This window comes from Sclerotinia sclerotiorum, genomic scaffold (genome assembly GCF_000146945.2).
Source record: "Sclerotinia sclerotiorum 1980 UF-70 scaffold_13 genomic scaffold, whole genome shotgun sequence".
In the NCBI taxonomy this organism is placed as follows: domain Eukaryota; kingdom Fungi; phylum Ascomycota; class Leotiomycetes; order Helotiales; family Sclerotiniaceae; genus Sclerotinia; species Sclerotinia sclerotiorum.
The window spans coordinates 887,307-898,253 of record NW_001820823.1 but is presented as its reverse complement, the minus strand read 5'-3'; the positions used below and the strand labels follow the sequence as shown (position 1 = coordinate 898,253).

The window sequence follows — 10,947 nt, the reverse complement described above, 5'->3', positions numbered from 1 at the left end:
ACTCGACGAGTGTTTCCCAGAAATTCAAACCGCCATTCATACCATCCGTTAAAGCTTCATCTTCTAAACAGGGTTATGAAAAGATTCCTGCCTGCTGCCTCACAAACGATTTTCTTGGCCATCTAGTGAATGGCAAGAAGGTACTCAATGAGCACTCCTATAACTTTCGATTATTTGGTACACCTTCCATGACAAAACAATGGGGATATACATTCTTTGGACATCATTTGTCTCATGTAGTAGTATTCCTTGGCAAGAGAATGGTGATTGGTCCTACATTCATGGGAGCAGAACCTGATAGAATCGACGAAGGTCCACATGCTGGGTTGAGGTTATTTAGATCAGAAGAGATGGATAGTTTGAGCTTGATGCAAAGTTTGCCTAAGGAACTACAAGATAAGGCAACTTTGAGTAAGGGTATGGATGGAAAGAGCCTTCCAGATGATAGGTGGAATCCTTTTGACGAAAGACACTTGGGAGGTGCGAGACAAGATAACAGGATCGTTCCCTATGAAGGATGTCCAGTTTCTGAGTTTTCAGCCGACAAGCAGGAACAAATTATTAAGCTTTTCAAAACTTTCAATGAGTATTACCCCGATGCAGTCTTGGAGCACAGAGTCGCACTATTTAAAAAGCATCTCGACGAAACATATTTTGCTTGGATTGGTAAATTTGGAGACGATGATCCATATTATTATCGCATCCATAGTCCTGTAGCATTTATGGAATTGGATTTCCATTGTGGCAGTAAGTCATCTTATTTCTGGTGTTACATATCTAACATTGAATCAGTTTTCTTAACGAATACAAGTCCAGCGAGATGTCACATTCATACATGCAACAGATTGCCCAACAGAGGTGATTATGGGAGAGCATTACTGGAACAGTGCAAGTAGCTCAATTACGGAACTCCATGTGGAATGATATATATTCAAGATTTACACTATTCCCACATTTTTGGTCCGCGTGATGGCACTTTATTTTGTTCAGTTACACATTTTCGATGAAGATTGCGTCCAAATTTCTGACAGTGATTTTAGATACAAAGGACCACTTTTCCACAAATAAAAACTATCTCCAGTCATACAAAATCATTCTCCTTCCGCAGATCCCTTAACATAATCCAGAAATTTCAATATTTTGCTTATCGATTAGGTATTTGAGTCGTTAATACGGTCGAAGAGGTTTTTATTTGACACCTGGCTATCCATTTTGAAAAATTCCTTTGACTCTAAGGCGCAAGTCCCTGCGAATAAATATAGACCACATCGGGAGGTACCATGGCACTCTAACGATTTCCTCCCCTCCCCTCATGACAATGACACCCTTGATATGGATATTATTCTCATGAAAATATTCTACCACCTCCGTCATATTTAGGATTGTTGGGTGCCGACTAGTCCTCGAAAGCGCTCGATCCTTAAATGGATTTTCGACCTCTTCGTTAGCTTGGTTGGCAGTGATGGGGCGAAAGCTGATGCTACGGAAAGCAGGAACCCTCTGGTTGTATTTGTGATGGACAGAGGGATGTGTAATTTCCGAGCCTTTTTCGCTGGCTTTCGGAGAAGAGAGAATCAGTCCGCAAATTATGCATCCCCAGCCAAGGAGTGTATGATTAAATTGGTTTGGCCAAGTGGTAGGAGGAGATTCTGCCTTGTCGCCTTCTGGTAATGACATATCTTCGTTGGTCCATCGAAGCCGTTTATGCATATATCCACTTGTGATGAGCCGAAATATTCCTTTTGTAGTCCGCAACATGAAATGACAATCCTCGCACATATCTTCAATGAGATTTGGGCCGGGACTGATGAGTCTATTATTAAGAAGGGTTCGTTCGTTCATGTTTATTGATTTTTGGTAGTCTCTTTTCCGAATTGATGAATTTTGTGTTGGGGCAACTTTTTGTATGATTTTGATTTTGGTTCTGGGGGATTTTTTTCTTGTTACTATGGTGATTATGTTGGTCCAAATAGAAATTCGATAGCTTGAGACTAAGAAGTTGGCTAAGTTAGAGCGGGTTGTCATGTCAAAAGCTATCTAACCACATTCGATACCGGAGGAGAACAAAGTTTGGTCCTAGAGTATCTCACATTCAGTAATTGCGGATAGATATCTGGGACGATCATCATTCTCATGCATAGTGTCCTTTAAAAGTTAAAAACTGTATTCACGATTGGCTTCAGTGAGGCATTTGCAAATTTTTCTGACATTTCAAACATTGAGGGCTAGAAACTTTTTGGGCATCTGGAAGCGATATGACAAAGTTGGATATACAGATCAATCTGGCTATCCAAATGAATTCAGATTGATTCCAAAGTTTGGGCTGTTCAAAAATCCAGTTAAAGTTTCTTGTTTAAATCTGGTCAGTTACTAAACTCAACCACCTCATTAAACGAACGAATTTGGCCAACCTACTATAATTTCATAACATTCAGCCAATAATCTACGACCACAAAAACACACAATCTCATACACCGTTTATATGTTTTAGCTCCATTCCCTATTGTGAAATCTTCCAAAACTTCAGAACTTCCGCGATGGTGTCACGTTTTTTGGGTCCCTAGGATTTTCACATTTTCCCTACGCTATTAGTCTACTAAATCCAGACTAACTCCCGGCATTCGCTTCTCTATGCCGATGCTCTATCTTATTGCTTGTGATATAATTCCAAGTAGCTTAGACTTAAAAGTATCAAGTTATTGTATGCCGAAGCATCTCCGATGTGGAGTGCTCAATGTGGAGTGGGCAAGATGAAGTGGATGAGCACGATGGGATGGTAAAGTATGTTTCTTTAACATTTAATATTATCTATCAATAGTGGGCTTTAAACTTTAAGAAACTTTGAGATTGTGTGATTGTAGAATGATAGTGTAGTGTTGGATCTTGGATGAGATGTTGAGTATATTGGAGAGAATTTTCATCTCCAAGTCTAGGTCTGATAGTATCTCCGGCTAACTCTCCAAAATTCAAGGGAATAAATATCATATCAAGAAGGTATATGGTATTTAAAGTACTAGATCTACCTGATAAATCCTATCCATAGCTTCCTTTGATCGATCCTTGGGTCTGTGGCTAAAGTTCTTTAGTATCATAGACTCATAGCATATATATAGTTGACTACGACTTCGGAGATCAAGTCATACATGCAGGATTTTAGATGGACGTAGAATCTAATGTTGTCACCCCGCTTTCTTTTTTTTATCATTGTCACTCCCTTTTACATGATACCACTGTTGTAATTATTTACATTATCATCTTCCCTTTACTAGGACGAGTATCTACCTTTTCATCTCCATCTTCAAATATCTAAGATTATATTCCTTCAATACTATTGTCTAACAGAAACTTCCAAAAGAGAAAATTATGCCAGACACCTCCCATAAACCCTCCGTTCCATATCATTTTACTTTGTTTTGTGATTGTGGAAGCTTACGATATACTTGGGTGTTTATATGTCTACAGAGCTCACACCTCTATCGTCAAGAGTCAGGAATGAGTGGATTTCTTCTCTTATACATATGGTTGAAGAGTTGTATGTATTCACCAAGGTTTTCTATTTGTATCACATCATGAGTATAGATTTTGCTTTCTAGTATACCTAGGTAGGTAATCAAAGTAAATACCGCCAAAGGAGTGAATAAAGCTCCTTAGGTATGCCACGATCTGTGAGTACCTACTTGGTTTTATAAATACTCCCTACGCAGTTCTTGAGTATACCATAAATTTCTACATTTACAAACAAGTTGATTCATGCTGCGCCGAATGCATCCTGCTCAATTCGTATACGTATGAATAGTAAATTCCAAAATTGACGAATATATTTTGACAAAGTTCAAAATCTAGCTAGATTTTCTCTCAATTAAAGCAAGTACTGTTGAATCTATCCTCTCATTGTCGGTTTGCATGATAATCGCTGTCGGTTAAAAACATACCACTTGTTTCAATCAGTAACCTGTTGTAAATAATTCCTAGATCTCAGAGTCCTTATTCTTCCATATTCTACAGTATTTCAAAAATTCGAATTCCCCAAATGGTTGGATCATCTCGCTGGAGTAGTCATCATCAGCTCATTGCTATACACTCTTCCATGGTGGAAAGCGAAGCTTAATAAATAGGTTGACAGAAAAGAAATGGGCAGAAAGTCCGAACTTTAGAATTGATATTCCAATGAATAAGAGGGAACTGCAAGCTCCCGGGCTAATCAGTAGAGTGCTCAATGGCTATAGAATCCCATGCGCTTCTGTAATCTATAATTAGGTACCTAGTTATTGACTGAAGATGGCATATATCCACAAATGACTCTTTGATCCCTTCCAAGTTCACACAAACTCTTTATTCACTTCTCCTAGGATTCTAAGAGTTCCCCAAATTCCTCTATCTCTTCATTTCCTTAACAAATTCCGAACCTTCCACATCTCCTTGGTCACTTGTAAAGTTGTAATCCACCAGATCCTCCGCACGTCAATTACTAAGTGGGGGTTAATTACCTAGTACAAGCCAGATTTTAATATTCACCACAAGGTCCTGTACATATTTCTGGCTTATTCACAATTTCACATTCCCATATTCTTCACTAAATATTCCTTCTTAGAATACCAGGGCACCAGGCATTACTCATAACCCCTCAGAAATGAATTTACCCCCCCAATCCCGAAAACTTTCCAAACCTCAAACCTCAACACCCCTCTCTCTATAAAATCACCCCCTCCTCCCTCCCCCTCAATAAATCAACTACAGATGACAAACCGGTCAGGCTGTTTTGTTTTTTTTTTTGGCTCACCAGATTATTGTGAACTTATGTGTGTGCACACTTTTATTACACGATAGGAAATTATCGATATGGATATCGATATAATATTCCTTCTTATAGGTTATAGTCTTATTTGTAATTCTTAAAATATATAAATAATTAGACATATAAATAGACAGCGAAAAAATGCCAGCCATCAATAAATTTCAACACTAAGCTGAACAATTCAAGCAGATTTTCATCATGAAGAATGATGACCTCTGGAATGATTGATAAATATTGAGGGACGTTGACAATATGCGGAAATATAACTAAATGGATGTTCGGACGATAATTGCATATATATGTGTATATATATACAGCAGATAAAAGCCCTCGTCCAATTTTGATACTTTCACAGAAGTAGACTCCTATATATCGTCTGAATGCTGCATATATATCATCCTAGGTAATTATCCAAAGACTTTAGATGCAAATATTTCAATACACGAATATTAAATACCCTCATCTGAATACTTACTCATCTTGTCAATCACTACGTCCGAAATCTTCATCAACTAGAACTCTTCTCCCTAAACAAAATAGAATGGAATAAGATAATTGTCAATTTTAACAAAAAACATATACTCAAAGTACTATTTACTGTATGTATATATATAATACTCTCAATAGATAACAAACACGACCTTGAACCAAGCGAAATCGACAAGATTAAACAGCAACAAATCTATAATTTTAGTTCCGAACAGAGTCCAGATACGATCTATGGATTTCAATCTTAACCAGTATAGTCTAAACACGCTTTAAAAATCAACCACTAGCTACATATCAACAATGCCCAAAGCCATCTAATAAACCTCCAAAACATATCTACCAGCCTCCTTTAACCTCTCAATCTCCTTCCTTCCATCAACCTTCTTTCCACTCAATCTACCATCCTCCCTAATCGCCTCCTCAAGAACCTCCGTAACATCTGGTACCGGCCATGTAGGACCACACAAATAGAATGATCCTTCATCCTTAATATACGCTTGAATGATATCGGTGACTGTTTCTCTCATACGATCTTGAATATAGATCTTTTGTTTTTGATCACGGGAGAATGCTCTTCCAAGTAAAGTGATAACACCGGCATCTTGATAGGCTTCCCATTCTTCACCATACAAGTATTCTTCTCGTTGATGACGAGATCCCATGTAAAGAAGGATGGAACCGATATCTTTGCCTTGAGCCTTTTGCATAGCTCTGTATTGAACAAAAGCACGGAAAGGAGCAAGACCTGTACCGAGACCAGCCATGATAAGAGGAGCTGTATCAAGAGCTGGGAGTTTCATGACGGAAGGCTTTACGGAAGCGGTAACCTTTGATCCGACAGGAAGAGAAGAAAGGTAACGTGTAGCTTGACCGAAACGATCGCGACCCTTTGGATCGACCCAAGATACGACAACAATCATGAGAGCGACAGTTGTTGGATTGACAGCTTGAGAAGAGGCGATGGAGTATTCACGACGTTTCATTGGTGAAACAATGCGAGCGATGTCATGGAAAGATGGGTGAGCGGACTTGAATTCAAGGAGAATGTCAGCGTAGGTGACTGTATCAACTTCAGCACGACGCTTGAACTCATTGGCACCTTCTGGGCCACCAAGTGTAAGAAGTTCTTTCTTTTCCTTCTCATCAGAAGCGAATTCGGCGAGGGCTTCGTAGAACTTCTTTGGTGGTCTACCAAAGATATCGATGTTTTGCACCAAGGATTGGAAAACCGTTCTGGCCTCCCAAACATTGTTATCCTCACGAGAAGGTACTTCGACAACATCATCTGCGTTGAGTCCGTAGAACTTCATAAACTCCTCAACCTCAGCAACATCATTGACAGCGTGAATACCAAGAGCTTCGCCAATATCATATTTAAGACCGGATGTTCCTAAATCGAATTCGATATGGAAAATGTTACGATCATATGTGATGGGGGTTAAACGACGATTTTCCTTTACGGTAATCTCATATGTCTTGGCAGTAAGATCTGGTCGAAGTTCAGATTTAGTGCCATAAGCTTCCTTAAAGAGAAGACCCTTAGCAGCTGCGTGCCAATTACGAAGTTGAGATGGTGCCTCAGTTTCTTCCTTTTGGAAACCCGTAAAACTGCTGGACTTGATAGTTGCAGGAAGGTCTAGAACTTCAGCTTCGGTATCAACTTCAGCCCAAGTCACAGGAATTTCAACCTTGCGAATGACCTTCTTAAGGTCAGCTACTGCAGCTTGAAGTTGTTCTTGGCTTCCATTAATAGCTGCGAGCTTGTCCTCGCTGGCATCCAGAAGTTCTGGGCGAGCAATCTTCAAGAATGCAAGTTCAATTAACAAAGTTTCAAGAGCAGGTTCCTTCTCAAGAGCCTCTGACAGAGTTGGATCCAGGACAAATAACTCGACATCCTTTGATTTGATCTCGTTGCGAACAGAGCTTGGAATCTTCTTCTCCAGATCTTCGTCCTTAACACCTGGAAGCTTGACAATAATCTTTCCATTCGACTTGACATTTTTCAAGATACCAATCTCCTTGAATAACTTTTCATCTCCAATGTAAGTAACATCGGCTTCTTCAATTGGATAAGCAGCCTCGATTGACTTTTTGGAGTTTCGGATATCAGTTCTAACAACACCACCTTGAATGAAGTTGTCATGAGTTTGATTGATGAGAACATTGCTGGCCGAATCACCAGAAAGAAGCTTGCTGATAGCAGAAGGAGCGGAAGCAGCAGCAGAATCCTCGAGATCAAAGAATGAGTATTGCTCAACTTGCCCAACAGTCAAGAGTGATATAGTCTCGTTAATAGATTTGCCTCCAAGTTGATGGAAGATGCTAGCGATAGAAGTGGGTGTGAAAACTTGCGACCGAGCATACTTGACATCAACGACCTTTGGAGCGGTTGGAAATTTATCGGAGAATACAGTTGCTGCCAAAACATCCTCATACAAATTAGAGTGACCAGAAACATCTGTTGCGGCTGACTCGTCTAGAACTTGACCAAGGACTGCAACATTTCGAACTGATGCAGGAAGAGCCTTTAGGAAAGCTTCCTCTACAAAAGGTCTGTAAACTCTAACATTGATAACACCAATTTTCTCTCCTTCAGCAGAGAGCTTCTTTGCGACTTGAGTAGCGAGAGAACTTTCAACGGAACCGAAGACAACCAAAACAGATTCTGGAGATTCATCTCCGTTATATTCAAAAAGGCCATAAGATGTACCAAGTTCGTTGTTAAAAGCTTCAAGAAGTGATGAAACTTTACTTTCAGCATCAGCTCTCTTTCCAAGTTTCGAGATTTCGTCAAGAATGCTCTTGTAGGAACTGCTGAGACCAGATTGGCTAAGAATATCAATGACACGAAGAGTGTCACGGCCAACAGTGATACCATCGTAGGTATGGATGGTTGGAAGAACGGTAGCTAACAACGTAGAGAAGAGAGACATATGCTGAGCTTCGTATGCAGACGAACTAGAAACCAAACCGAGTCCCAACTCTTCCGCTACAGTCAAAGCAGTTGCATAGTCCGTGACGAGACCACCAGATCCAGGTGCATAATCAACAGCAGCAACGTGAGCTACAAATGGATTTGCAACAGAGTATAATAACGAAAGTTGGTCGAGAGTTGAACGTAGGCTATGAAGACTAGAAGAAGTGGCCAAAAGTGATTGAGGGATATGTCTCTTGGTCAAATCGAAATCCTTTGAAAACATATATCCAAGAGCAATGGATCCAGCACCAGATCGAGTCTGCATGGGAGAAATTTGTGTAGTATATCCATTGGCATTTTTTGTGTTTGCCGCGGCCCAAGACTTTATAGCAACATCCAGATCAAACGACTCCGGGGAGTAAGAGAAGATCTTATCAGAGAGCGCATAAGCTACTTGTTGAACCAAAGTTTGTGCAGTAACATAGGTAGGTCCACTGATCGCATCGTACTCAATTGCTTGTCCAAATGGCAAATTGGAGGACTTTTGGGAGAATGTTCGGAAAGAAGACTCGGTTTCGGAATTCCAGGTGGAGTTGAGTGTATCTTTTCCGAATGGTTCCTGCAGAGAACAGAATGATTAGACACTTGTGAATAGTTTCTGGAAGAATTCCTTTGGCTTACCTGCTTAGATCCATCACCTTCGGGCTTAGTATTTATGCCTTTGGTTTGATCATAATCTGTTGATTCCCCCATTCTTGCGACTTGATGGTGGCGGGGTATCTTCGAAGAACTTTCGACAAGACAAGAATCTAAATGAAAGAAAATAGAAATTCAAGACCAATTGTCTTGATACACTTGGAAGTATGAAAAAGAATGAGAATGTTGTAAAAAAGTAAAGAAGTCAACAATATACTCAGTAGTAGAAGGAAATAATATCCCTTTACAACTTAATCTGAAAGAGAAAGATTTAGTGTGATAAATGCGATATATAATCTTTGGCCTATCAATTGGAATGTAAAACCATGACTCCGATAAATCACCTTTTAGTAATAATAAATAGAGATCCTTCATAAGAAATTTCACCACTTTCAAACCCACCTTCTTTCTTCACTGGCCGTGTTAAAAAACTGATAGTAGGTAATTAAGTGAATTCCGAGAAAATACGTGAGAGCACGAGAAAGCACGCCATCACAAGCAAGCTAAACACCTTCGATTAAAAGATACCCTGTCAAAGTTTATCCGACCGGAAGAAAGTTTTATCGAAGCCGAAGCCGAATATCATTTGATTTCTTTGTTCCGAATACGAAAATTCTCATTTCTGATGCTGGTTTTGAACTCTCGAACTGATACTATCAAATCTGTTTCATCGATCGATGCCGATTTGATGGTATCGCTAACTTCGAATTATGGTAACACAGAGTGAAATGTATCGTCTGGTGTTTGAAAATCAACAATCGCATTTCCCCAAGAAGCACGATAGCCAAGTCAGATAGAATGTAAGCCGCTTGGATAAATGGACCAAGTTGGAGGTCTTGAGTGCAAAGCCTTTCACTTAGCATTTTATGGAGCTTGACAACTTCTCTTCCGCGGCTAAATATTTGGCGACAGATAACAATGTGTCATGTGTTTGGATGGTAGTGATTGATCCCTTGGGGAATATGAATACAGAAAGTGAGTTGCTCATCAAAGTTGGTGAGCAAATACATAGAAAGGTGGGCAGCGTTGTAGGAGACTGGGTTTCACATTCCACAACCTGGAGATTATTCGTGGATTCAAAGTATCTACAGCAAACATCACATTCTCAGTTTCGACTAACGGGAGGTCACCAAGGTATACATCGTTGAACAAAGTTCATTATTATCGATTATAGTACATACGACCAATTCCTCTGAAGTGAGAGACGTCCAAAAATAATATATTCCGGCCTATGGCCTTATCATCGTCTTTCATTCATCAACCCCAAGTGTCATTACTTCTTCTCAGTAGCAGGTCTACTTGGTCCATCAACAGCCTTCTCAACCTGTCCAGCGAGACCATCCTTTGCGGCATCGAACTGGGAACCGATAGCACCGTCCTATTTATGGGTTAGATTTGAAGACTTAAAAACAGAATTGGCCTTGAGTATTACCTTTGAGAATGGACCACCAATCTTCTCACCAATTTGTCCAATGTTTCCGTCAGGGTTAAATTGCTTGCCAATTGCGCCTCCAGATGAAATAACTGATGGGTTCTAAGTCTCTTTGATTAGCTTAATGCATTCGAGGTTCCTAACTGGACAAGTAAACAGCTACTTACAGAAGGGTTGGTATCCTTCTTTTCACCAGCAGCTTGGGCAGCTTGCTCAACACGCTTATCGGCCATATTTCTTGAAAAAAGGGTTGTAGGCTTAAAGATTTTAGCTGAGGGTTGGAAGAAAGTCTTTCTTGAAATAGTGCGCAACATTGGAATGGTTTTGAATGAGGATGAAAGGAGGAGGGAGTGTATGATGTTTATAAGTAACATCCAAATTCCAAAGCTCCTTCCCCCTGAGATGTATGGGAGATTGTACCTACCTAGGTGATCATGACATCAAGACTAACGGTGGCGTAACCAAGATTTGTGTCAAGTCAAATTCCACCAGGAGAAGACTCTCCTTTCTAACCTTCCCCATCTTTTAGTCCTTTATTGACATAAACGCTATTGCTATGCACAGGGAAGAATGTAAGATCTTACGACTAGAAATGCAATTTCAAATCTTCCATACGAA

The 10,947-nt window shown here is 39.9% G+C and overlaps 4 protein-coding genes across 4 annotated transcripts in view; 2 read left to right on the top strand and 2 right to left on the bottom strand.

Moving 5' to 3' along the window:
* SS1G_09493 (hypothetical protein) overlaps window positions 1–1,068 on the top strand; it is a gene marked incomplete at both ends in the record, with an annotated part of 1,591 nt that extends 523 nt beyond the window's left edge. The window contains 2 exons of the mRNA XM_001589721.1: window positions 341–747; window positions 1,049–1,068. Of these exons, the coding sequence (XP_001589771.1) occupies window positions 341–747; window positions 1,049–1,068 (427 nt within the window). The remainder of the gene's footprint in view (window positions 1–340; window positions 748–1,048) is intronic.
* Window positions 1,069–1,515: 447 nt separating this feature from the next.
* Window positions 1,516–1,671, top strand: SS1G_09492 (predicted protein; the record flags this gene model as incomplete). The annotated part of the gene is made up of 1 exon (XM_001589720.1): window positions 1,516–1,671. One exon carries the CDS (start codon window positions 1,516–1,518, stop codon window positions 1,669–1,671), a length of 156 nt encoding a protein of 51 aa, XP_001589770.1.
* Window positions 1,672–5,598: 3,927 nt separating this feature from the next.
* On the bottom strand, window positions 5,599–8,954 carry SS1G_09491 (hypothetical protein; the record flags this gene model as incomplete). Its single annotated transcript, XM_001589719.1, has 2 exons — window positions 5,599–8,820; window positions 8,883–8,954. 2 exons carry the CDS (start codon window positions 8,952–8,954, stop codon window positions 5,599–5,601), a joined length of 3,294 nt encoding a protein of 1,097 aa, XP_001589769.1.
* Window positions 8,955–10,170: 1,216 nt separating this feature from the next.
* On the bottom strand, window positions 10,171–10,562 carry SS1G_09490 (predicted protein; the record flags this gene model as incomplete). The annotated part of the gene is made up of 3 exons (XM_001589718.1): window positions 10,171–10,275; window positions 10,330–10,431; window positions 10,497–10,562. 3 exons carry the CDS (start codon window positions 10,560–10,562, stop codon window positions 10,171–10,173), a joined length of 273 nt encoding a protein of 90 aa, XP_001589768.1.
* Window positions 10,563–10,947: the final 385 nt, after the last annotated feature.